This window comes from Perognathus longimembris, chromosome 15 (genome assembly GCF_023159225.1).
Source record: "Perognathus longimembris pacificus isolate PPM17 chromosome 15, ASM2315922v1, whole genome shotgun sequence".
In the NCBI taxonomy this organism is placed as follows: domain Eukaryota; kingdom Metazoa; phylum Chordata; class Mammalia; order Rodentia; family Heteromyidae; genus Perognathus; species Perognathus longimembris.
In genome coordinates, this window is record NC_063175.1 from 13,851,754 (window position 1) to 13,879,720 (window position 27,967).

The 27,967-nt window shown below is 45.8% G+C and overlaps 1 protein-coding gene across 1 annotated transcript in view; it reads left to right on the forward strand.

The window, feature by feature from the left end:
* The first annotated feature begins 1,073 nt into the window (after positions 1–1,073).
* LOC125364053 (calcium-binding mitochondrial carrier protein SCaMC-1) overlaps positions 1,074–27,967 on the forward strand; it is a 36,525-nt gene continuing 9,631 nt past the window's right edge. The window contains exons 1-7 of the mRNA XM_048363469.1: positions 1,074–1,288; positions 9,697–9,823; positions 12,554–12,641; positions 16,544–16,655; positions 18,600–18,758; positions 22,850–22,996; positions 26,616–26,723. Of these exons, the coding sequence (XP_048219426.1) occupies positions 1,106–1,288; positions 9,697–9,823; positions 12,554–12,641; positions 16,544–16,655; positions 18,600–18,758; positions 22,850–22,996; positions 26,616–26,723 (924 nt within the window). The 5' untranslated portion in view covers positions 1,074–1,105. The remainder of the gene's footprint in view (positions 1,289–9,696; positions 9,824–12,553; positions 12,642–16,543; positions 16,656–18,599; positions 18,759–22,849; positions 22,997–26,615; positions 26,724–27,967) is intronic.

Consider the following 27,967-nt stretch of genomic DNA (forward strand, 5'->3'; position numbering starts at 1 on the left):
ACCGCGGTCCCGGGGCCCGGGCTCCTCCCCGCCCTCGGCGCCGCCCTCCCCGGGGCCCGGGCTCCTCCCCGCCCTCGGCGCCGCCCCTCCCCTCCCCGGGCCCGGGCTCCTCCCCGCCCTCGGCGCCGCCCTCCCCGGGCCCGGGCTCCTCCCCGCCCTCGGCGCCGCCCTCCCCGGGGCCCGGGCTCCTCCCCGCCCTCGGCGCCGCCCTCCCCGGGGCCCGGGCTCCTCCCCGCCCTCGGCGCCGCCCCTCCCCTCCCCGGGCCCGGGCTCCTCCCCGCCCTCGGCGCCGCCCTCCCCGGGCCCGGGCTCCTCCCCGCCCTCGGCGCCGCCCCTCCCCTCCCCGGGCCCGGGCTCCTCCCCGCCCTCGGCGCCGCCCCTCCCCGGGGCCCGGGCTCCTCCCCGCCCTCGGCGCCGCCCTCCCCGGGCCCGGGCCCCTCCCCGCCCTCGGCGCCGCCCCTCCCCCTCCCCGGGCCCGGGCTCCTCCCCGCCCTCGGCGCCGCCCCTCCCCTCCCCGGGCCCGGGCTCCTCCCCGCCCTCGGCGCCGCCCTCCCCGGGCCCGGGCTCCTCCCCGCCCTCGGCGCCGCCCCTCCCCTCCCCGGGCCCGGGCTCCTCCCCGCCCTCGGCGCCGCCCTCCCCGGGCCCGGGCTCCTCCCCGCCCTCGGCGCCGCCCCTCCCCTCCCCGGGCCCGGGCTCCTCCCCGCCCTCGGCGCCGCCCTCCCCGGGGCCCGGGCTCCTCCCCGCCCTCGGCGCCGCCCTCCCCGGGCCCGGGCCCCTCCCCGCCCTCGGCGCCGCCCCTCCCCTCCCCGGGCCCGGGCTCCTCCCCGCCCTCGGCGCCGCCCCTCCCCTCCCCGGGCCCGGGCTCCTCCCCGCCCTCGGCGCCGCCCTCCCCGGGCCCGGGCTCCTCCCCGCCCTCGGCGCCGCCCTCGGCCCGGGCGGGCGCCGCCCGGCGGGCGGCCACTCCCCGCGCCCGGCTCGCTCCGCAGCAGGAAACCTCGTTTGGCAGCCGCGGGCCCCACCCGGCCTGAGCCCGGCCGCCCCCGCCCCGGCCCCCCGCTCCGGCCCCCCGCCCCGGCCCCCGCGCTCCCCGCGCCCCTCGGCCACCATGCCGCGCCGGCTGCGTGGCCTCGCGCTGCCCGCCGCCGCCTGCCAGGAGGCGGACGCGCCCTCGCGCTACGAGAGCCTCTTCCAGTCGCTGGACCGCGATGGCGACGGCGTGGTGGACATCGGCGAGCTGCAGGCTGGCCTGGCCCGCATGGGCCTGCCCCTGGGCCGCGACGCCGAGGAGGTGCGTGCGCCCCCGGGGAGCGCGAGCGCCGGACCCCGCGGGGACCCCGGCGCGGGGCGGGCAGGGCGGTCGGGGCGGGCGGGGCGGGCAGGGCGACGCGGCGGTCCCGCGCACCCCGGGCGCTCACCTCAGCCCTTGGCTTAAGCCCGGGCTTCCCTGCGCCCCGATCTGTTCAGGATACACTTTCCCCTCGAAGGCCACCTGGTTGCGCCGACGGGGAGGGGGGCTCACTAGTCACTGGACAACTTCACCTCCCATGACTCACTGTAATCCGCTCTTGAGGTTCTCCCCCCACCCCCCGCCCTGAATGGGGTGGGGATGCAGCATTTGGACCCTCTCCAACCCTGCTCAAGTGCAGGGAGACAGGGGCCAGCCCTGCCCAGGAGAGAAAGCCATTGGGTTACCAGGGGGCCAGCAACCGTGCCGCCAGGCCTCTGGGCACTATATATAGATAGATGGCTCCAGTCCATCTTTCCTCCTCAGAGTTAGGAAGTTACAACTTCTTTCTCCATCTTGCTCGAAACCACACACACACACACACACACACACACACACACACACACACACACACATCTCCATCTATAGGTAAACTCTGTGTTTCATTCCTCCCAATCTTGACATAGGTTTGTCTGTTTTTTTGGCCAGTCCTGGGCCTTGGACTCGGCCTGAGCATTGTCCCTGGCTTCTCTTTGCTCAAGGCTAGCACTCTGCCACTTGAGCCACAGCGCCACTTCTGGCCGTTTTCTGTATATGTGGTGCTGAGGAATCGAACCCAGGGCCTCTTGTATATGAGGCAAGCACTCTTGCCACTAGGCCATATTCCCAGCCCAGGTTTGTCTGTTTTAATTGCATTTAAAAAGAACTAGCTTTTGGCTCTTTTTGCGAATTCTCTCTTTAAATTTTCTTTAATTCACTTGTGTCTTTTCTGAGTGTTCCATGCAAAGCACGTGCCTGCCTACCCCAGCCATGCCTCCAGCCCTATTTTCTGTGTATTTCCTTCTACATTCTTTGAGTTGACTCATTGGTTTTTATAATGAATTCCTTTTGGTGGGGGTGGGGTCGTGGGACTTGAACTTGGGGCCTGGGCCCTGTCCCTGAGCTTTTTTTTTTTTTTTTTTTTTTTTGCTCAAGGCTATCACTCTGCCTGGGCTGGCTTTGAACTTTGGTCTCAATTCTGTTATTTCTACTGCTGACGTGGAGTAGTTTTCTAAGTGTCTTTGGCCTCTGTTTCTGTTGTCAGATACACTCTCCTAGTTGTTCTTCTGCTGTACTTTCATTAGGCCATTCCCCCCGCCCTCCCCCCCCTCCCCCCCCCCCGCCCCCAGAGCTAAGGACTGAACTCGGCCTTGCACTTGGCCAGACAAGTGCTCTTCCACTCAGCCAAATCCCCAGCCCCCATTTCCCTGTTCTTGGAGGCAGTTTTGAATGTGTCCATCCAAAAAGATTTTGTGTTGGAAGCTTAATAATCTCCAATTTCCTAGGTGACTGGTTTTTTGGAGGGGGAGCCTTTGGAGAGTAAAGGAGTAAGCCAGGTCACGAGCATCTGTGGCACTGTTAGAGAAGAAGAGAGGCCCAGGCTAGGACGCTTACTGTATCTACCCATGATGTCCTCCACCATGCCACAGTGCAACGGCAGGCCCTCGGCAGCTGCTGAGCGGACAAAGCAACATGGTGTTGGATTCCTCAGCCTTTGGAATTATGAGCCAAGTAAACTTCTATTTCTGTGTGTGTGTGTGTGAGAGAGAGAGAGAGAAAGAGAAAGCATGTGTGTATGCGTGTGCATGTGCCAGTAAACTCAGGACCTGGGCACTACTCCTTAGCCTTTTCAATCAAGACTGGCACTCTACCATTTGAGGCACACCCTCCCTTCTGTCTTTCTGTTGGTTATTTGGAGATAAGAATCTCATGGGCTTTCCTGTCCAAGGTAGCTTCTGAACCACAATCTTCAGATCTGAGCCTCCTGAGCAGAAATAGTAATGGAATGTGTATTAAGGCATATGGTATGTGATATAACCAGTAAATTTCTTGGTCTTAGGCCAATACCTGCACATTATTTACTATGTATTAGACAGGCCATATGCCACTGTTCCATAAGTCTATATGTAGTCTCTCCTCAGGCCCTTTCACTCCCGTACACAATGAATGACTCCTAGCACTAAAGCTTTTCCTGTGCTGCTACTTCTTAAAGCAACTTCTCATGCTGCTGTAATGTAACTACTTGTCTTTGTTTTATACCTACATACTCACTTGACCCTTCAGTTAACCAGATGCCATCTTTTCCTCCTTAAGGATTGTATGGGAAGAGTTTCAGACAACAGAGAAGTTCTGAGAAGGTCTAGACTAGGCTTAGTAGGGACTTGGCCAGCTGTTATTCCCAGGAGGGTCCTGTATTGGGTAGAAATGGCCTAGCAGCTGAAGTTCTCCAAATCTAGACATGGGCTGGAAGCAGCCTAGTTTCCCTAGGCAGTGCTTTGTGCAGTCCTCATGAACGGGGTTTATAAAGAGATCCAGGCACATTTCACCGCCTCTCTGCAGGGACAGCAGGAAGGCCGTCAGCAGTGAGATGCTTAGGCAGGTGGTGGTGACTACTTCACCATGCTCGGAATCTGACTGCGCCTTGCTTTAGGACCTTAGCTTCTAGACTTGGGGTGAACAAAAGTTCTTGTTGAGGCCAGTGTGTGGTTATAATAGTCCAAATGGACTAAAATAATTGCCAAGAGCAGGAGGGGAAGTAGTCTGTGCAGGGTTTCATATTTGGTACATAATGGCTGTAGAATCCCAGTCAAATTTGAGCCTACTTGGGCTTTATATTTCTCATTCTTAGCATGCACATGTATTTCCTAGCTCCCAGAAAGAGCTTCTCACAGAAGTGCAAGTGACGGAGTCTGGGAGCTGATGCAGAACCGTCCTTGAACACATAGCGTCATGTGTACTAGTTGATAAACACCTGGGAGACTGTCAGAGGATGGATTGGATTGGGTAACCTGATCTCAGAGCCCTTCCTATCCTGTGTTTAACAAGTTTTAATTCTCTGTCTAAAGAAGAGACATTGGATGTTTTATAGCCATACATAGAGTAGAATGACATGGAGGAGACAGCATAGCAAATATTTATTGCTTTGAATGAAATTCTTTCCATGATTTTCCTCCATGGCATGTTTCCTTTTTTAGTAAAGAGGATTTGTTTTATCATTATTGCAGTTGCCTGGCACAATGCTAAACATGATAGGAAAGTGGTGGAGTTGCATTTTTTAGGAATCAGCAGGAGACACTATGGTATAAGAAAAAGAATATGTTGGGTGACAGTGGCTCTCACCTGTCATCCTAGCTACTTAGGCGGCTGAGATCCGATGATTACAATTTAAAGCCAGCCCAGGTAGGAAAGTCTGTGAGACTCTTATCCCTAATAAACTACTCAGAAAAAGCCAGCAGTGGTTCTATGGCTCAAGTGGTAGAGCGCTAGCCCAGAGCACAAAGAGGCTCAGGGACAGAGCCGAGGCTTAGAGTTCAAGCCCTAGGAAATGAACAGTGGACAAATTCCTTAAAGAGGTAAAAAATTTTCCCTGCCCATCCTGGTAGCATTTGCAACCTTTTTAGTCACCTTCCCAACCCTGTAACATTCTATATTCTCTGATTGGGCCATGGCCATGTGCCTTTGTGCATTTTCTTTTCTTTGCCTGCTATTTATTTTATTCTGTTTGATAAATTATCACCACTGTTTAAGCCATCTCTTCACTTATAATTTTGCCCTAACCCAGTCAGAGTTGTTTTTTTTTAAAATCAATATTCTAGTTATGATAGTTGGAAATAAGTAACACAAGACAATATTTTGCAACAATGTTCTATAAAGTCATCTTTAACTTCTTCTTACTGAGTTCAAAGTCTTATCTTTTGAAGGCTGAAATGGAGACCACTGATGAGATTTATGAAACAATCCTTGTTGACTGATTTGAAGCTTCATTGTGAACAGTGGATCACTGAGTCTAATAACTGTTCACCGATCCTAACATATGACAGTTAGGTCATAGGCTATGGAAATGTTAGATCAGACTCCAAACATTTTTACTGCTTGCTAGATTTGTGGCCTTGGAAAAGTGATTTAATTCTTGGGCACTTCAGACATAAACTAGAATGGTTAAGAACTCATAACCTAGTGCAAATATTGAATTCATTTAATGTTTTTGAGCAGTGTTGGACAGTGTTCAATAAACTGAGGGTATAGTGGCAAATGAAGTCCAAAGGGTCCATCACTGTATTCTATGGGGAGCTCATTTGTTAATTTCCTTCCTTCCTTCCTTCCTTCCTTCCTTCCTTCCTTCCTTCCTTCCTTCCTTCCTTCCTTCCTTCCTTCCTTCCTTCCTTCCTTCCTTCCCTCCCTCCCTCCCTCCCTCCCTCCCTTCTTTTGTAAGTAATGGGATTTGAACTCAAGGCCTCCAGTTCACTTGACTTGCTTGTTCAGTTGCTACTCCACTACTGGAGCCATGCCTCCAACCTAGCTGTTTTGAGATGGAATCTGACTTTTCTGCCCATGCCGATGTGAACTGCAAGCCTTCACATGTCATCCTCTCGCTTAGCTAGGATTACAGGCATGAGCTATGGTGCCTAGCCCTATAGTAGTTTATAGTGCTATATAGGTTATATAGGGCTTTATAGTTTATACTTTATAGCCTCATATAGTTTATCTGTCTTAGTTGAAGTGATGGAATGAAAACTAACAAGCAAATAATTAATAGGGTAATCTCAAAAAATGGACAAAGCTACTCAACAAAAATGGTGCTTATGCAATGAGCTATCAATCTTGTAGTTTGCTGTCTCCTCTCAATTCTGAAAAAGACCATTTGTCTGTTTTCCTTATTATCCCGGCCCTGTGTCTGCCTTTCCTGCCCCCATAGGTGTCTCCCACAGAAGCTTATTCTCTGCCTGACCATGTTGTCTGTGACTCTTTGCCACTCACTGTCTGCGTTCTCTGCAGTGGAAAGGGAGGCCTGTTCCTTGTGGACCTCAGAATCCTATTTTTGGGGGAGAATGTATTTACGAAGAGGCCCCAGTGCATTTTGCGAAGCAGCGTTAGGTGTCTGCCTTCACTCAGCTTCCCTGAGGCAATGTTACAGCGTGCCCTGTGGTCAGCTGTGATCAACCCACGGAAAGTGTGAGGAATTCAAACACCGGTGAAGGTCCTTCCGCTGCTCAGCACTGAACATAGCTGGAGCCAGAGCCAGAGCTAAGGGAGGATGCCACAATTAAATTCCCTTCTGACTTCCAATAGCCAGTATAAACGAGGAAAGAATATCCCATTGAGGAAAATCAGTCCCATCAAAGTGGTTATTTCCTCTTCTGTGCACCTGCCCCCCGAAACCAGCTGGGGGGTGCTGGGGGCTGTCTGGAAGCTTCCAGGGGCCAGGCGAGCCGCGTCTTCCCCCGCGCAGGGCCGCGCCGGGGGGCGCGCGCCCCAGCTGCTCCGGGAGCCGTTGGGGGTGAACCCGACCCCGGCCCGGCCCGGCTGCCCCAGCAGCTGCTGGCCGAGGTGACGGCGGCCTCCTCCTCCTGGTTCTGCTGGGCGTGGGCCCCCCCGGGCGGGGCAGGGCGCGGATGGACGCCATCTACGGAGACCTCTTCTGGTACCTGGACTATGATGAGAACGGGTTCCTGGACGTCTTTGAGTTTCAGGAAGGGCTGGAGGACTTGGGGGTCGAGCAGTCCCCGGAGGAGGAGGAGGTAGGCTTTCCCCCCCCACCCCCCCCGGGGCTGGGGCCTTGGGGGTGACCGGGCCCGGAGCGCCCCTCCCTGCGTGTGTCCGCAGCCACCGGGCGGGCGTGGAGCCTGCGCACAGCGGGGGACTCCACGCGGTGGGCTGTGCGGGGCCCCGAGTCCTCCAGGTCCCCCAGGTGTGGATGCCACCCCCCCTCCCCCCGCCTGCGCACAGCGGGGGACTCCACGCGGTGGGCTGTGCGGGGGCCCCGAGTCCTCCGGGTCCCCCAGGTGTGGAAGCCACCCCCCCCCGCCTGCTCAGATCCACGCGTGCCAGCCACACCTGTGCGTTACGACTGCCCTCGCTCCCACGCCGAGACAGCCTGATGGTGCCCTGAGCGCCGTCCTGCGCGCGGGGAGAGGTCCCGTCCCAACAGGCGCCTCTTTGCAAAGCTTTTCTCTTTTCTTTTGGTAAAAGACGGAGTGGGAAAACGTTTTGTGGCTCGTGATGGCTGGTGAGGGTTTACACATCAAGCTGAGGGGGCGGGGGGGGGGGGGCGGGGATGGACTCCCTCCCAACCCCAGGCATCCTGCGCCCCAGAGGAGGCGTTGGCTTTTTCCTTCAGATGATCAGATGACAGCCACGTCTCCAAGAAGCTCTGAGTGAAGCCGCCTCGCCTGCGCCTCTAGGTGTCTGGGAGGAGGATCATTCATAGAGACTGAGAATCCAGTGGATTCCGTGTAATAGAAAGTTACAGTGCATGGTGGTTTCATTCCTGTGGGCTTTTTTTTCTTCTTCTTCTTCTTCTTGGTGCTGGCACTGGGATGTGAAGTCAGGGCCTGAGCACTATCCTTTAGCTTATTTGACCAAGGCGAACGCTCTTCCATTTGAGCCACGCTTGTACTTCTGGTCTTTTGGTGGGTGATAGGAGATAAGAATTTCCTGCACTTCCCTTCCTGGGCTGGCTTTGAGCTGCCATTCTCTCATTCTCAGGCTTCTGAGCCACCATGCCTGGACAGTTTCTTTTTATTTTTTATTTTAATTTTTATTTTTTTAAAGTCAAACTGATGTACAGAGAGGTTACAGTTTCATACATTAGGCATTGGATACATTTCTTGTACTGTTGGTTACTTCCTCCTGGACATTGTTTCTTTTCTGAGATTTGCAAAGACAGGGTAAAAGACACATTGTCCCAAATGGCAACTATTTATTGATACATACATACATGGAACAAGAACACAGAGTTGGAGATAGAGATGGGGCTTCAGAATACTTGGACATTTTCTCCTGAATTATGCAAATCTCAGTTGAGTAATTAGGAAATGATTTCCTAATGACTACTGTTTTCATTCTTAGTTGAAAAAGGAACTGAAAAATAACTATTTTCTAAAAACTGCCATTAGTAATCAGTAGTATTTTAATCAAGCATCTTTAGGATATACTAGTAAAGAAACTAGCTTAGACAGAAAAAGGCTGGACTATTTTTGTAGGTCCCCACTATCCGATGAGGGAAGTTGCTAAGGGTTTTTTTTTTTTTCTCTTTGGATGGGAGTTGCTAAATGCTTGCCGAGCAGGGCACTATCACTTGAGAAAAGGTAACTAAAGTCCCTTTGGCTTTACTTTTTGAACACGTTCTCACAATCCCTCCCCTCCCCCTATGCCCAGCTTGATTGGTTGAGGTGAGGTCATGGAATATTTTTCTGGCTGGCCTCAAATCCAGATCCCCCAATCTCTGCTTCCTGAGTAGCTGAGATCACAGATGTGCACTTCCAAGAGTTCTTAATCAAGATGTTGAGTTCATCACATGTTCATTAAGATGATCATATAACTTTCTCTGCTTATGCAGTAAATTACAAGATTAAAAAATGTTAACCTACTCCAGCACTACTGAATATGTGGAATGTTCTTATCTCATTTATTTTCCCCCATACAAAATACATAAATATTACATGTAATTTTATATATTATGATATTTGATCTACTATCCTTTAATTTAGGAGTTTTGTATGTGTATTGTAAGTGACATTGCTAACAGTTTTCTTTTTGAAGAGATGGTACGAAGGGTAGATGTGCCTCATCAAATGGGTTGAGAAATATTGTCACTTTTTCACTTCTCTGGAAAATTGCTTTACTTCTTCCAAAAAAGTATTGTAGAGTCAAGCACTGGTAGGTTACGCCTGGGATCCTAGAGATTCAGGAGGCTGAGACCTGAAGATCATGCTTCAAAGCCAGCCCGGGGAAGGAAAGTCTATGAGATTCAGTTAAGCGCAAGCTGGAAGTGGAGCTGTAACAGTGCCTGGGCCATACGTTTAAGCCCCAGGAATTAGCACACACAGACACACACGCATGCACACCAAACATACACACACACACCAAATGCATGCACACCAAACACACGTGCACACACCAAACACACACACACCAAACGCGCACACACATACACCAAACACACACACACACACTCCACTGCTGTGTTTTGCCAAAGTAAATACATCAGTTTCCTATCAAGTTTAGCATAAAGGTTTAGAAATGTTGCAGTGTGATACTTACTTTTATTTCAAGTTTGTGCTGTCTGCAATGGAATTTTTGGCCATGTGTGTTTGTGTATGTGTGTGCATGTGTATACATTCACACACAATCACATTGATGTATTTAGATAATCTAGCACTTTGGCTCATGTCAACAATAAAATTGTTTCTATTTTTTTTATTCATTTGTAGAAAATTTTTGATACTGGAGATACCAACAAAGATGGGAAGCTGGATTTTGAAGAATTTTCGAAGTACCTTAAAGAACATGAGAAAAAAATGAAATTGGCTTTTAAGACTTTGGACAGAAATAATGATGGTATGTCTTTTTCACTTTTTTGTTTCTTACCAGCTGTGAAGAAAAATTTTTGCACTTTTGAGAGTCCAAATGGATGCATATTTGTTCTTTTTAAAGATGTAACTATTGATTTTAATAATCTGATTTTTCTGTATAGTTCATATTTTAATGAAGAAAACCTTTAGGTATCATGGTCTACTGAATTAAAAATGGACATAAGATGTTAACTATAGAGCACTATGCTGATTTGACTTAAAGCCAAGTGTTAAAAAAACAACAAAACAAACATAGGCTGGGTGTAGTTGTTCATGCCTATAATCTCAGCTACTTGGGAATCAGAGATTGAAAGGATGACAAATTGAAGCCAGCCCAGGAAAAGCTGTGAAACTCACATCTCACCCAACAATGGTCTACACTTCAAATCCCAGCTACACAGGAGTTTACAGATAGGAGGATAGTAGTCAGAGATTGACCCCCTGGGTAAAAACTTGAGATTCTATCTGAAAAACAACTAAAGTAAAAAGGTCTAGAGGCATGGCTCAAGTGGAGAGTCCTTGCCTAGCAAGCTGGAGGCCCGAGTTCAAGCCCAAATACAGCAGCAGCAGCAGCAACAGCAACAATAACATTAATAATAACAAGACATGCTTGCCTTTTCTGTAAGAGAGAGTTGTTTCTATTCATATATAGGCATGGAGATTGTATATTCTAAGATTAAAAAAACTTTGAGATTATCTTATATTTAATATATATTTTGTTAAGCTTAAGAAGGAGCCAGGTGCCCGTGGCTTGTGCCTGTAATCCTAGCTACTGAGGAGGCTGAGGTCAGAGGGTTGTGGTTTGAAGCCAGCCCAGGCAGAGAAGCTCCTGAGACCGGAAGTGATGTGGTGGTTCAAGTGGTAGAGCGCTAGGCTCAGAAAGAAAGAAAAGGAAAAAATAGATAGCATGTAGCGTGTGGCATTTAGCTATGTACTTTCTGCTTGGTGTTCTATCCTCTCTTTAGAGGAGAGGTCTAGAGTGCCAGTCATGTAGGGCATAACACAAAGGCCATGGTAGGAGAAAGGGAGGCACCATGAGCTTCCCGCCTCCAGCAACCATCAGTGAAAGAGGAAATCTGCCAAGGTTATATCCCACACTTCTCACTCCTATGAAGAGTCAGGGTCATGCATTCGCAGACTTGCTGTTCAATAGAGAGGTTGAGCAAATGGGTTGAGAGAAAATCGTAGTGGCAAATGTCACATACAAGTTTAGGCATAAATATTTTTAGCATGATGGGCCTGGTGGTCTTAAACTTTAGTTACTTAGTCATGGACAATATGTAAACCAGTAGGCTTGGCTGTGTGCCAATAAAACTTTATTTAGAAAGACAGTCAACAGGCCTTATTTTGCTTGAGACTTATAGTTTGACAGCCCCTGATTTATACTAAAGCTAAATTCAAAGCAAATTCCTATAAGCCAAGTCCATTCAACTAATTTGGAATTAGCTATGATTTTGGTTCAAACCTGTGACTCTGAACCAGGAAGAGCTGAGCTTGTGCTGAAAGATAGCTCTTTGGAGCCTCGTGTCTTCTAATCAACCTTTATGCCTGTCTCCATCCTAGTCTTTCTCTAATCTTCAGGCATAATTCAGATCTTACAATCACCTTGCCTTCCTTTCTGCAAATGTTCAGTCTAGCTTGGACTCTCAAGTGGAAGGCCTGGCTCAAGCTGTAGAGCACTTGCCTAACAAAAGCAAGGCCCTGAGTTCAAGTCCAGTAGTACCAACCCCCTACCCCCCCCTCTTAAATCTGAGTGACTATGGCCATACAGCCTTGACCATACCCCTATTGTCTAACTTGGGCGCTCTTCAGTTGCAGTGGTGACATTTTTGGTAAACTGGTAGGAAAGCCAAAGTGGAGAGAGGGAATTTCCTCAGGATCAACTGCCAGATGATTAGTGGCCAGGGACGCACGCTGTCCACACATCCATGTTCTTCACAGAAAATTCTAACCAAGATGAATTGGGGGGTGTGTGTGCCAGTCCTGGGACTTGAACTCAGGGCCTGGGCACTATCCCTGAGCTTTTCATTTCCCCCCTCAAGGCTGATATTCCACCACTTGAGCCACAGCTCCACTTTCAGGTTTTTATTTTTTTTTGGAGTTAATTGGAAATAAGAGTCTCAGAGACCTTTCTGCTTGGCCTGGCTTTGAACCATTATCTTCAGATCTCAGCTTCCTGAGTAGCTAAAAGACAATGATGCATTTAATTATACATATATAGCACACGTAAACAGAATCATTTTCACTTAACTCTCTTCTTTGTGCCTATTTTATTTTGCTTTGGTGCTGGTACTAGGACTTGAACTCAGGTACTGGGGCTTAAACCCAGGCTCTTGTGCTCCTGCTTGGCTTTCTTGTTCATGACTGGTGCTCTACCTACCTGAGACTTGGGGGCTGCTCCTTCTTAATTTCATCCCTGAGTAAGGCCACTGGAGCTCTGGGATCTTCAGAGGAATGTCAGGTTTTATCTATATGATTGTCAGTGATTACTGAATCAAGTGATATGTGTATACATGTTCAGTGTTCATGTTTACTTGCTCAGAGTTTGAGTATTGATGTGGTAATATGGATTTAAGGTGATCTATATGTACCTAAACACATCTTGCCTTAATCATAATTGTAAAGCTTTCTCCTGAATAGAAGATTTGAAAATTCAATTTCCGAGATATTCATTTACTCTGAGTCTTGAGCTTCTGCTATTTTCATTTTTTTAAAGGAAAAATTGAGGCTTCAGAAGTTGTCCAGTCTCTCAAGACCCTGGGTCTAAATATTTCTGAAAAACAAGCACAATTGATTCTAGAAAGGTAAGCTCTTTGTTCTGTTTATTATTATTGTTGTTGCTGTTGTTGTTATATTGTGCTTGTACTGGGACTTGAACTCAAGGCCTGGGTTCTGGTGCTCTACCACTTGAGCCAATATTCTACTTTCAGCTTTTATTGGTGGTTGATTGAAGATAAAGAGTTTCACAGACTTTCCTGCATGAACTGGCTTTGAACTGTGATCCTCAGATCTCAGCCTCTTGAGTAGGTAGATTATAGATGTTAGCTGTCTTGATGATTATTTTTTTTGTTATTTTGTTTTGTTTTGTTTTTGGCCAGTCCTGGGCTGTCAACTCAGGGCCTGAGCACTGTCCCTGGCTTCTTTTTTGCTCAAGGCTAGCACTCTGCCACTTGAGCCACAGCGCCACTTCTGGCCATTTTCTGTATATGTGGTGCTGAGGAATCGAACCCAGGGCCTCATGTATACGAGGCAAGCACTCTTGCCACTAGGCCATATTCCCAGCCCCTGTCTTGATGATTATTTTCAATTCTCACTTTAATATCCTGCATTAGAGAGCTGCATTTGTGAAGTGTGGCTTTAAAGCATTTTTTCTACACTACACTGTTCGTTGTTCTCAGTGGCCACTGTTTGGCTTTCCTTTTTCCCTGTGTTCACGGACGGGAGGCGGAGCCCAGACAGGGAGACAGCAGAAGCTGTGACAGTCAGACACAAGGTGACAAGGACTTAGCTTCTCCTTCTCCTCTTGCTTTCTACACAAAACTCATATTTCCCCCAGATAAATTGTCTAGCAGATTGTTTAGGTGATTTAACCCTCACATGGCCAGAGGAGGGAAAATTCCAAAGGTCTCCTGGTGACCAGAGAAATACTGATTTTAATTCTCAGAACAGTTCAGCTGTGTAGTCCGATATTTACAGATTTAATCTGTTATTTCACCAGATGGGGTCATACCCTCTGAAGTACAGACACTTTAAAATACTTTATTACCACCTACTTCCCCCCCCCCCCCAGCCCTGGTGATACTGAGCAGTACTATTTTTTCTTATTCATTGGTACTGGAGTTTGAACTAAGGCCTTGTGTTTGCTAGACGGGCATTGTCCAGTTGAGCCATGCTTCCAGCCCTTTTTGCATGGGTCATTTTTGAGATGGGGCCTTGCTCTTTGCCTAGGCCTAGGCCTAGGCCTGGCTTGTGATCTACTTGTTTCATGCTTCTTGTCATAGCTGCGATGGCAGGGACATGCCACTAAGACCAGCTTCTTCTGTTTGGGTGAAATCTTGTGGCCCTTCCTGCCCAGGCTGGCCTGGAACTGGGATCCTTCTGAGCTCGGGATGACAAGTGCACATTTCTGCATCCAGCTCATTGCTTGAGACAGTGCCTCACAAGGTCAGCCCAGGCTGACCTTGACTTTCGATCCTCCCAAGTAGCTAGGGGTGACAGGTGTGTGCTACTGGGGCCTGGCCTCCTTCCTTCACTCCATTTATTTGACGGTATTGGAGATTGAACTTAGAGCCTCACATTTGCTACTTGGGTGCTCCGTCACTTATGCCCCCCTTTTATTATTTTAATTTTAGTTTTTTGTTGCTGTGTTACCAGCAAGTCGAGCCCAGGGTCTCATGAGTGATTGTCAGGCATCTACCGCTAAGCTGCATGCCCTTTTTACTTTGGTTAAGTTTTAACTAGGTTCTCTTGTCTGTGTCGGGGTTAGCCCGTACCATGATCCTCCTATGAAAGCATCTGATTGGGACGAAAGGCATCGACCACCATGCCCAGCTTTTATTTGTTGAGAAATGGTCTCACAAACTTTATGACTAGGGTGGCATTGAACTTCTCTTCCAGGCACTATTCTACACACCAGTTACAGCAGTAAACAAAACCAGCCCAAGTGCCAGCACACACATGGGGATGAGGTTGGATAAGAAACAATTGCAATGAAATAGAAAATAGTGATTCAAATAAAGCTACAGGTGTTGAAAACAAAAAATAAACTTGTGGGGCTGGGAATACGGCCTAGTAGTTGAGTGCTTGCCTCGGATACATGAAGCCCTGGGTTCGATTCCTCAGCACCACATATACAGAAAATGGCCAGAAGTGGCGCTGTGACTCAAGTGGCAGAGTGCTAGCCTTGAGCAAAAAGAAGCCAGGGACAATGCTCAGGCCCTGAGTCCAAGGCCCAGGACTGGCAAAAACAAAAGCAAAAAACAAAAACAAAAACGTGTAAAAGTAAGTAGTGACCTGGCTTCCCCTGTAGATATGGATTGTCAAGTTCTGTGCATTGGAACAAGTGAAAGTGTAAATATAATTTCATTTATGCAGATCAGAATGTAAACTGGTGCTAGAAAGCATCATAAATATTTCCAAATTACATTTCATTTGACTGTCATCTTTCTGCAGCCTGCCCATAAAATTACAGCAGTGAATAAGCCAATCAAAAGTCTGGCATGATTCTGAATTGTTCTTAGGGGGAAAAAAACAACAAAAACCCCAGCACAGATGGACTCTATTTTCAATATAGTTGTAAGACAAGCAAAAAGTTTGTGGTAGATATTTAAGATTATAACATGTTAATTTTAAAGGTGAAAATGAGGTACCAGGGTTTCTTTTCTTCTTCTTCTTCTTTTTTTTTTTAAAGCATGTAGTTAATAACATTGATCCTTTGTATCCATGAACATGAGATGGCATGATGATTTTTCTGTTGTCTTCCATATTACTCGCCAATGTTTTATAGTTTTCACTGGAGATTGTTTATAACTTTGATTAAACAAATACTTTGACATTTTTTAGCTATTGTATTGATTTCTTTTCAAAATTTTCTCTACTGTTTTCATTTTGTTTTTTTTTGCCAGTCCTGGGGCTTGAATTCAGGGCCTGAGCACTGTCCCTGGCTTCTTTTTGCTCAGGGCTAGCACTCTACCACTTGAGCCACAGCGCCACTTCCAGCTTTTTTCTATATATGTGGTGCTGAGGAATCGAACCCAGGGCTTCATGTATACGAGGTGAGCACTTTACCACTAGGCCATATTCCCAGCCCGAAAATGTTCTCTATTGTAATATAGCAGTGCTACTCATTTTTATATACTGATTTTGGTACACTGAATCTTTTCTGCATTCTTTGGATAATTTGTGTATATGTATACATAAGATGGTGCCATCTACAAACAGCGACAATGTAATTTCACTCTTTTTGGGCTGGGAATATGGCCTAGTGGCAAGAGAGCTTGCCTCATATATATGAAGCCCTGGGTTCAATTCCCCAGTACCACATATATGGAAAACTGCCAGAAGTGGCGCTGTGGCTCAAGTGGCAGAGTGCTAGCCTTGAGCAAAAGGAAGCCAGGGACAGTGTTCAGGCCCAGAGTCCAAGGCCCAGGACTGGCAAAAACAAACAAAACAAAAAAACCAAACATAATTTCACTCTTTCCAACTTGGATGTCCTTTATTTCCAGGATTTCTTAAGCAGGCCTACCCAATAAGAGTTTGATTTCTTACAACCACTGCTTTTTTTTTTAGCTTGGTGCTAGCTGGAAAAGCAAATTTCTAGCATTTTTGAGTATATTTCAAAATTGCATCCAAATGTCACAACAGAATAAACAACAACAACAACATTAACAAAACTTCCTGAGCCAGTACAAGAAAACATGGATCCCAATGCATTTACAACTACTTTCCAGGATTTAATTGTCTAGCTTTTGTGTTTTGTGGCTCATGACAGGGTGCCTTTGGCAGTCTTCAGTGAGTTCTCGCTATAATGTTGTGGTCTGTTTTTATCAAGGTAGATAAACCTACCTTGCAGGACTGTGAAATGCCTGCTGCTACTTCTGATAGCCTATTATGATGGGGTTTAAATTTTTAATAAGTGTATTACATTGGAAAAAGAAATTGTTCTTGTGTAAGATGGCCAACGATGTCAGCTTAAAAATTCTTTCAGCATTGATGCCGACGGGACCATGACGGTGGATTGGAATGAATGGAGGGACTACTTCTTATTCAATCCTGCTTCAGACATCCAGGAAATTATTCGTTTCTGGAAGCATTCTACAGTGAGTGTGCTTTGTGTAATTCTGTTTCTTTGGAACTGCATGTCATTTGCAGGATTACCACCCAGGAACCCTGTGCACACTTGAGCCACGGTGCTCAAACCTGGGAGAAATGTAGTAGACGAACATGCAGAGTATCTTTAAAGTCCCGCCATCTTCCATAAGCTGTGCAGCTTTAGTTGGCATCTACGTACACATTTGCTGCCATGAAGAAGTCTAGGAGGCACATTTGCCCACATCAGCACTCGTGACTGGTGAGGGCTTAGCTCGCCCGTTCTTGATGTGGTCCCATTCGGAACTTCGGCTTGTTTAGACGGGCTCCTACATTTACCTCTGCCACAGGCAGTGAGGATATTTGATGAACTCACCGAAGGTTATGCAATAGTTTTGGCTCATTTGTGCAGCATTTCACATCAGTTGGTAGTCCACAAAGCTTTTACATTTTGATTAAGGTTTATCAGTGTTCTGCTGAAAGAAGGTGGTATTGAAATGAAATTCCCTGTGCCATCTCCTCTGGGGGCCACTGGAGAAAGAGAATGGGCTTCTCTTCTATAGTCAGTCATGGATTTCAGCAAGCTAAATGGAGCCTAGAGTTCATACACTGCTGTTAGCAGCAATGACTAAACACTATGAAAATTGTTGGTGATTAATATCCGTTCAACTGTGAGTATAAAATAAAATAATTATACACGAGCAGATCAGTTGGACATGTTTTGTACTTGTATGCAGTATTACTTATTCCTGACCGTAAAATGAAAGAAGGGAAAGGTCATTTCCACGGCACACCCCCTCACCCTTACACACTTGCCTATGCAATCTTTGATGCCAAAAGGACTTGGACCATTATGTTATAAGAACATGATTGTAGAATTTTGTTTCTTCCTTGAGATCTGTAGCAGTTTAGCACAAGTATGATGAATGATCATTTCAAATTATATCTTCCTCCTAGCTAAATTTTAACTACCATCAATTGCCTGCTTTAAGTAATGAGCCAGATGTGTATAACTATTTATAGAGAGTCACTGTAGAAACTTAGCTTAGGGATAGTAGCATATACAATTTTTGTTTGATTTTATAATATGCCATGGTTTCTATCAGATGTAGGTACACTTTTGAGGAACTGACAAAACGTTTTTTTGCTGGTCCTGGAGCTTGAACTCTGGGCCTGGGCACTGTCTGTGAGCCTCTTGGTGCTCAGGGTTAGTGCTCTACCACTTGAGCCACAGTGCTACTTCCAGCTTTTTCTGAGTACCTTATTGGAGATAAGAGTCTCATGGACTTTCTTGCCTGGAATGGCTTCAAACTGTGATCCTCAGATCTCAGCCTCCTGAGTAGCTAGGATTATAGGTGTGAGCCATTGGTGCCTGGCTTAATTTCTTAAAAATTGTCATCACTAATGCTTTTCTAGCATTATAGAAAGTATCACTAGAAGGGATTCACGATATTTGATGAGATATTGTTCTTTTATTATAACTTAAACAAACAAGAGTCACCCAGCTGTAAAGAAAGAATGTTTTAATGATTGATTTGGTAAAATTGATTATTATTGATAAGATAAAAATTGGAAATTAAATTAATTGAATATAGTAATGACTGATTTGGTAAAACTGGTAATAATTGCTTTAGTAAAAATTGGTAATTTAGTGAATGTTATTGGTTTGGCAAATTTGGTAATTAATGATTGATTTGGTAAAATTGGTCATTAAATTAATTATTAGCAAATTGGTAATTTTTTCATTTCCTGTGAACTCTGATACTGCATTATGTTTAGTGTGAATAGACTATAATCATCTAAGTGCTCATATTGGCTTGTTGTAAGTCATGAGTCATATAGGTCATCTTAACTAAAATAACACATGGTTCTCTAGAACTCACAACAGAAGCCTCTCATTGGATGCTCTCTGTTCAGTTGAAGAGTAAGGTTATCTTTTTCTTGCATGTGCACAGGGGATTGACATAGGGGACAGCTTAACGATTCCTGACGAGTTCACAGAAGAGGAGAAGAAGTCTGGGCAGTGGTGGCGGCAGCTGCTGGCCGGAGGCATCGCTGGGGCTGTCTCTCGAACAAGCACTGCTCCTCTGGATCGCTTGAAGGTCATGATGCAGGTGAGCTCCAGGGCCTGGCTCTTCGTCCTGTGTTAGCTGTGCAAGGGTGGTTTCCTCGTGACACTTGCATACGTGAAAAAGACGTGTCCCATCATCCTTACCCCTCTGCCAGTCTCCCCTCTCCTACGCCTTCTTCTTACAGTTCCAGCAAGTTTCATCGTTCCAGTTTCATACCTGTGATTACACTATCAGGACCCTTTTGTTAACCATCCCCTTTCCCAATTGGATCCCCAACTCCATTTGAGCTTATTTTGCTTCCCTATTATTTTTTAATTATACCAAGCAGCTTCTCTGTGGCATTTGAGACATGCATGTGTGATGTGTTGCTGGTAATCATTCTGTTGTTCTCTTTCCTGTCCCCCACTTCTGTAGTGATCAGCTGCTCCGCCGAGCTTCCTTGTGCTGTGTACACACTCGCACTGTATTTCACAATCCATTCGCTCTGAAAAAGAAATTTCAAGATGTTCCACTAATAGTCTTTCTTTCTTATTTATTGTCAAAGTGATGTACAGAGAGGTTACAGTTTCATATGTTAGGCATTGGGTACATTTCTTGTACTGTTTTTTACCTCCTCCCTCATTCCCCCCTCCCCCTCCCCCTTTCCCTCTCCCCCTATGAGTTGTTCAGTTGATTTACACTAAACAGTTTTGCAAGTATTGCTTTTGTAGTCGTTTGTCTTTTTATCCTGTGTCTTTCGGTTTTGGTATTCCCTTTCACTTTCCTAGTTCTAATACCAGTATATACAATTTCCAATGTACTCAGATAAGATACAGTGATAGTGCAGGTACAACCACAGGAAGGGGATACAAGAGGGTCATCTATAGAAGCTACGGTTTCACATGGCATGTTGAAAGTAATTACAACAGTGATATATCACTCGTTTCCATAACATGGAGTTCATTTCACTTAGCATTATCTTATGCATTCATAGGGACATAGCTATACTAATAGTCTTTCATGCCTTGAAAAACCCCCTCTGTTTTATTGCTATTAACCCTTAACTCAGTTCTACCAAACCTTACATTATTGGTACATGTGTGTAAGAGCTTTTAATCTTTGGCATTCTATACTTATATGTTTAATTTAAAAAATCTGCTAGCCATTATTATAGTATTCTCTTTAAATTACTTGTATTTTCCTTCTCTCTGTTAAATTATTAAAAATGATTTTCTAGATTTCTGAAATCTAGAGTCATGGGACAAGGATATAGTTTTAAAAAATTATTCAAAAGCTAAGATTAGCAGAAAAAGACCTGGGTTTATTGGCTGGCTGTGCTGTTTCCTCGCAGCGGGGAATGGAAGTGAATCAGTGCAGTAGACGCTCGATGCTCAGGGTGCCTGGCTCCGAGGAGATCACACGGAGAAAGCGGCACTGCCGCTCCGCAGGCGGGGCGCTCCGGCCGGTGCCGCGCCTGCTCAATTCCCTTCTTCCACATCACCACCAAGCTTCCCCGAAGGACCTGCCACGGTGCGCTTCATTTGAGCACGTTGCATGGCCTTTTGGACTCAGGAGGATGACTATAATGTGCACTTTGGTGCTTTTTGGGGAGGCAGATCTTCATTTAATTCAAAGGCAGAAAGACATTCAGTAGGCCACAGAAAGATTTCAACGTGACTGACAATCACGTGGGGCTGGCTGAGAGCTTCTCACCTCCATGGAGCTGAGTGATGTGTGGAAAGTTTCATTTAAGTTAAAAAATGATTAAAAGTATTATCTTTAATAAACGTGGTTAAAACTGCATGTAATGCATGTGTAGCTCAGCTAGGCAGGTGTTCATTCTCAGGCTACCCGTGATACCCACTTGCGCTTTCTCATGAGCTGGCCTGGGAATGGCTCCTCTTTGCTGCTTGAGCTCCTGGTTCTCAGCTGTGTACAGTCACCGAGAACTCATTCTTCCTCATTCCAAGATGGTGACTAACAGGATGTGTTCCTACAAGACAAACAGCCCAAGACACTGACACATTGGAATAACCTACTGAAATAGAGTAGCTGCGGAAATTTTTTTAAAAGTTGTGATATATATATATATATATATATATACACACACACACACACACACACTTTTATGTTTAAGACTTTTGTGCAAAAATATTTCTGCTTTTATTTTGATGGTACTGCGATTTGAACTCGGGGCCTCATCTTGCTAGACAGATGTTCTATTGCTTGAGCCATGTTTTCAGTTCTCTTTTGCTTTAGTTATGTTTTAGATGTGCTCTGGCATTTTGGCTTGGGCTCGCCTCGGGCATGGACCCCAAACCCATTTGTTGAGACATTAGTGAGGTCTGCCTCACTTTTTGCCTAGACTTGGTCTTGAACTACAATACTCCTGATTTTCATCTCCTGAATATCTGGAGTACAGGTATGAGCTACTGAGCCTGGCCCAATTTCCAAGATTTTCAGAATGTATCCATATCTCCAACTTTAGGGAACAACATGGTCTTTAAGAAAAGGGGAGGGAATTGGTATATGTGACTAGGAATGATAGCAAATTGACCTTAAAGAAGCTTAAACAAGCACTCCTCTTTTTATAAAATCGATTGTGAAGTTTATTTATTTGAACCAACCTTGATTTTCCAGGACTTTCCTTTCTGCAAATTTGAGGTAGTTTCCAAAGTCATATTCAGGTTTGATATACTCACAGTACTCAAAAAGATACTACACCCATGGTCATGGTTTATTTCAGTGTAAAGAGAAAGATTAAAATCAGCAAAGTAAAGGAAGTATTGAGGGCTTAGTCCAGGGAAATACCAACTACAGAGCGTCTCGTGTCCTCTTGCCGTGGAGTCTTAATCCTGTACTTCATTGGCATTGGTGTGGAACAATAAATACTCGGCACTGCCGGGAGGCTCACCCCAGCCTTTGGTGTCCCAGCATTGTTATTTGGGCCCTGTTACATTCTGGCTGTGTGGTTGACCTTCAGTCATCAGCTTCTTCGATCTCCTTTCTCTCTTTCCTTTCCTCCTTCCTCCCCACTCTTTCCCTTCCCTTCCTCCCTCCCTCCCCAGCTTTCCTCCCCTCCCTTCTTCCTTCTCTCCTTCTTTTCCTCCCTCCCTCCGTCCCTCCCTCCCTCCCTCCCTCCTGCCCTTCCTTCCTTCCTTCCTTCCTTCCTTCCTTCCTTCCTTCCTTCCTTCTTCCCTTCCTTTCCTCCTTTTCCTCCCTCCTCTCCCTACCTTCCCTCCCTCCCTCCTTCCTTCTTTCCCCCTTTCTTCTCTAGATCTCCTTCCTTCCCTCCTTCCCCCTTCCTTCTTTCCTTCTCTCCTTCCCTCCTTCCCTCCCTCCCTCCCTTCCTCCCTTCCTCCCTTCCTCCCTCCCTCCCTTCCTCCCTCCCTCCCTTCCATCTACTTTTAGTGGTAATTTCTCATTGTCTCTATGCTGAAAAAACTGGAACTAAAACTATTTTAATATATTAGATTAATTCACTTTCATATATAGCTAAACATAAATCCTGGCATATTTAAAGAACTACCTCATCTGTGGTATCAGCTGAGTAATTCATCATCCCTAACTTAATTCATCACCACTAACTTATCAGCATTAACTGGGCTGAGCTGTAGATGCATGTTGTTTTAAATTTATTAAGTTGATCTCCCAAGACCTTAGGAGATAAGCTATAAGGTTAAGGCACATTTCCCCTTTTGGCTTCAGGCTATGTACATTCTAGTTTCTAAGGCGCTGATATATATATAATATCCAGTTCATTTTTAGACCTGTTTGTCGTTCATATCTGGATTACTATTTTGGAATTCTCTTTTTTATTTCTCTTGCTTCAAAGGTGTTTAGTGTAATATATCACATGGTTCCCATCATTTTATGTATAGTGTTCATAATCACTTAATTTTGATCATGTTCTCTCCATTTCCCCTGCTGAAGATAACAATTAAATTCCTAGTTTTAGAGTCAGACACAGACCTCTGCCCCAAAAAGGAAGAGAAAAGTATGTGGTCATAATTCCTCCCATTATTATAGATTTTATTTTCAAATAGATCTCCTGAACACTAAATAAACAGTATTGAAAAGAGATTATATAACTCATTTAGTACCATATCAGAAGTATGCAGCCAATTTTATATTATTTTTGCTTTTGTTTTTAGGTTCACGGTTCAAAATCAGTGAACATACTTGGTGGCTTTCGGCAGATGGTAAAAGAAGGGGGTATTCGTTCCCTTTGGAGAGGAAATGGCACAAATGTCATTAAAATTGCTCCAGAGACAGCTGTGAAGTTTTGGGCATATGAACAGGTAATTGTCATCCTCTATGGAAATTTTGAGCAAAGACAAGTTACTAAAAAGATTCAGTGAAGATTCACATACATCAATTTTAGATTTCTTGTGTTAACACATGTACTTTTTAATATAAACTCCGTGAGGAATTTCTCCTAAAAGATTAGACTTAATGAACTCAGTGATTACTTGTGAGTAAATTCTGAATCTCGTGGTTCATAAAGAAAGCATTTTTTTGTTCTTGGTCCTACTTGGGTTTGAGCTCAGGGCCTTGTGCTTGGTAGACAGGTGCTATACCACTTAAATCACACCCCAACCCAGCATGTTTTTTCTTCTCTAACTTGTTCTGAAAGGAAAGGTAGACTGCATTTGTGACTTGACATTGCTGTAACCTGGAACTGAGTTCAGGAGCCAGGCTTCTTATGGGGCTGCCACACTGAAGTTGAGTGCAGTACTTGTAATTAAGTGTAATTGTTGAGTAAATAAATATGAAAGAAGTGAATATGCTTACCTCTGAATCAGCTTCTTTGCTGACATTCATTGACTTAGCTTAGGGTATTGTTTCCTCCTAGCCAGAGGGTAAAAGGAAATATAAGAGTAATAAGAAATATTGCAGTCTAGTTTTTCCCATGATCCTTAGAAGTTGAGCTGTCTAGTTTTGTCTTTTATTTCATCATTGTTTATCATGGACTAGTAGGGCCTTGGAATTTAAATTCACCCCACAATTTCTGGTTGTATTTTAAATAAATTTTAGGTTATTTTGGAAAAAAGTGTTTTGATATGGAACAGCAGAATGACTTAGGCAGATTATAAAGTCTAGTGATGTCCTTACGAGGAGATCAAGCAGCATCCCAGAAACATTGACAGACTGTCACTGTCTATAGCTCCATGTAGTCTGTGATAAAGTTTTAGCTGCATCTTTTAAAAAATAAACCATGTCAAAAGAAAAGAAACACTGAAGAATGGCTAGCCTCAAGAATGTAATTGGAACCCATTTTGGGGAAAGGTATTTTTCCTTTTGTGAATGTTTGAGCATTCAACTCATGAGTATTGAATTTTCTAACCACACAATTTGGTTTCATGATAAGAGAGCCAGAGCCTAACATAATAAAAAATAATGCCATTATCTCAGTAGGAGAGAGTTTGGGGTATTTGAAAGCAAACTTGCACAGGGCACTTTGCACCATTTTCCAGTCGCTAGCCACTTCCCTGAGCTCCTACAGCATTCTCATTCCCGCACACCGCCTCAGCAAGAGAAAGCCCTCCTTGCCGCACGGCCCCGGGCTCTTGTGGCCTCTGTCTGTGATGCTGCTTTACGTTCTCTCCTCCTACAGAAGCTCCACTCATCCCTTCAGGTTCTCTTCAGGCCATCTTCCTGAGAGAGGCATTTTCTGAGCATTCCATCCCAAACCCTCCGCCAGCCTCCTTACAGCCCTGGATCGCAGAGTAGTTGGTTTTCCATTGGTTAATGGAAAACCACATTGCTTCTCTAGTGAGTTCTAAGTACTTCAGGGGTAAATGGCATGTTGCCTATATTCTCAAATCTTCCAGAGTACCAAGAAAGCTCACTTTTGGATTTGGATGTGTTCTTTTTATGAAATAACTGGTCATTTAGATAGCTAAGCCTCGTCTATAGCTCTCTCAGATGCATCATCAGTCTTTGGATGAAGTTGTACAGTGTTTGGGTGGTCATTGCATAGAGGGACACTAGCTGTTTGTTTTCACAGTTTGACCAGTAGCTGAATGAGTGAGAAGACCGAGCTGCAGGGGCCTGAATTAGAGCCGGTAGCTGCTGGAATCTCCAGCCATTCGATGAGGGGAAGATGGAGATTTTAAGGAGAGGCCGAAGGAGCATTAGGTGGTTCTGTGCCTCAGGTGGAGGGGAGGGCGATTCTGGTTAGAGGATGATGGAAGGAGGCGCAACCCAGGTGTGCTAGGATTCTACTTCATCCTGAATACAGTGAAGGCTCGTAGGCATCTTAGGCAGGGAAGGGAAACGAGTGGATTTATACTAAAAGAGGATTAGCTGAAGGAGTAGTGGAAGTATTGCAGAAGAGTAAAGTAAGGTTGGACTAGAAGTGGGGACATTATGGAAATATTTCATGGAAATGCTTAAGAACTTCTTCCCCTCCCTCTTTCCCTCCCTCCCTCCCTTCCTTCCTTCCTTCCTTCCTTCCTTCCTTCCTTCCCTCCCTCCCTCCCTCCCTCCCTCCCTCCCTCCCTCCCTCCTTTCTTTCTTTTTTTGAGATGGAGAATTACCCATGTAGCCCACTGTGATCTTGAACTCAAGACCCTCCCGTTAGATATGGCAACTCAAACAAGTTCATGAACTTGTCTGGGCCACCTGGCTCAGAGGTTCTGGCACATACTTGCCTGACTCCAGATCCCATAGTAGAAGCATCCAGACTAGTTAATACTTTGACTTCATTTGGTCATAGTTTTGCCCTCGGTCCAGTTATCTCTGTTGGGTTGCTTTGGTCCTGGGGGGGCCCAGAAGTACTGGGATCAGTGTGTTTGTCTAATTAAATGCACATCTACCAGAAACTGTCCTCTAAGTTGTTAATATTTGTTTGTTAAATATGGACAAAGATGGTTTGACCACTACTTTCATTTTGGTTCTATTCACATTGCTGAAAATCAATTTCTCTTTAAAAAGAAATTATAGGAGCAAATATCTAAAAAACTTTCTTAACCCTATTTTTTTCTGGGCACCTGGGAATGAAAGCTCTTATTCTGTTTTAGCCAAGGAACAGCTTGTGTTATGTGAAACTCTAACTGGAAACCACTCTTCAGTACATTGAAGGTGCTAGCACTTATGCTTTGCTTCTCTGCTAGGTATTGGTGATGTAAATCAGCATTTTGATCTGCCATCAGCACATTATAGATGAGGTCATTTGTAGGACTTTATTTGTATTTTGCTAATGGCTTAGCTTGGCTTTCTGAAGGAAATACCACTGTCTATGTGGCTTTAACAATAGAACTTTATTTCTCATAGTTTGGAAGGGCCAGGCAATTTGGTTTCAAGAGAGGATAAAAACTCTCCTTGTTTGCAGATTTCTTCCTTGTTTCCTTCCCTCCCTCCTTCCCTCCCTCCCTCCCTCCCTCCCTCCCTCCCTCCCTCCCTCCCTCCCTCCCTCCCTCCCTCCCTCCTTCCCTCCCTCCCTATGTGTGTATGGGTCAGTCTTGACTCAGGGCCTGGGTGCTGTCTCTTAACTGATGCTCTCCCATTTGAGCCACAGCTCCACTTCTGATTTTTTGGTGGTTAATTGGAGACAACAGTCTCATGGACTATGCTGCTGGGGCCTTGAACCAGGCTCCTCAGCTCTCAGCCTCATAAGTAGCTGGGATTATAGGTTTGAGCCACTGGTGCCAGGCAATAGCTGCCTTCCTGCTGAGGGGTCAGATGCGTCTTTCGCTGTGTGTACATCATTGAAAGGCAACCCCTCTGGGCTCTCCTCCTGTGGGAATGTGCATCCTGTCATGAGTTCTCTACCATTATCACCTTATCTAACCAAACCCGCCTCTAACGGCTCCATCTCCTAATCCATTGCTTTGTGGGTTAGAGTTCAGAACCCCCTGCGGGCACAGTTGAGGCCGTAGCAGGTATTAATGTGCATCTAAAATCTTATTCACGCAGTACAAGAAGTTGCTTACTGAGGAAGGACAGCAAATACGAACCTCCGAGAGATTTATTTCTGGTTCTTTGGCTGGAGCCACGGCACAGACGTTTATCTATCCCATGGAGGTAAGTACTGCTGTGGTATATTTGTAACTGTAGGTGCTCAGGGCTCTTTGCATCAGCTATGTATTGTGTAATAAGTTCTCCCCAAGTGAACAGTTCAAAGCAACAAGCATTTATTATCTCACTGTTTTCTGTGGTCAGGAAGCTGGGAGCAGCTGAGCTGGGTTCCTCTGGCTCGAGGCTTTTCACAGCCTGTAGTCAGGGTCGGACTGCACTGTTGTCAGCTTCCAGCTGAACAATGACCACGAGTGGGTGAACCTCAAAGCTTGCTCCCTCAGCCGTGGCCATTGACTGGAAGTATCGGTTCTTCCTTGAGTAGCCCTTTCTCTTGTTTGCCTGAGTATCTTCACAACACAGTAGTGATGAGAAACAGCTGGTGAGAGCAAGCAGGTACACCCAAGAGGAACACCGCCATCTTTGGTCACAGATCAACCCTGGTAGTATGAGAGGGGGACCACAGCCCGCTGCTCATGGCTGGGAATTAGGATCTGTGAACTGTCTCCAAGGCTGGCTACCACAGAGTTCCTGAGACTCATTGTTCCCATTCCCCCCCCAGAGCATTTCTGAACATTCATTTTAATATAAAACCTCAGGATTTGATGATATCATGTTAATTCTCCATCAGAATATGTGTTGGCAAACTAGAGACCTATGGACTGTTTTGTGTAGTTAAGAGTGGCTTTTACAGTTTTAAAAGATAGGCAGAGGCTGGGCTCTGGTGGCTCACTCCTGTAATCGCAGCTACTCAGGAGGCTGAGACCGAGGATCGCGGTGTGAAGCCAGCCTAGGCAGGAAAATCTGTGAGACTCTTATCTCCAGTCAACCACCTCAGAAAAAGCCAGAAGTGGCTCTGTGGCTCAAGTGGTAAAGCCAAAAGCAGCTCAGGGTCAGCACCTAGGCCCTGAGTTCAAGCCCAATGGCCAGCAAAAAGACAAAAAAAGAAAAGAGAAGAAAAGGACAAAGAAAAAAGGATAAGAAGAGGAAGTGGAGTTTTTGACTCAAGTGGTAGAGAATCAGCCTTGAGTAGAAAAGCCAAACGAGAGCACCAGGCCCTGAGTTCAGGCCCCAGTGTCAGCATGCGTATGCGTGCGCGCACACACATGACAGAAAACAAGAGGAAAACAATATGCAACAGATCCCTCATATTTCAGGGCTGCAAAGACTGAAATACTAGCTGACCTTTACTGAAAAATGTTTGTGAACTCCTACCCTGGAACAAGCATATTAATTGTAGAGATCAAATCTGT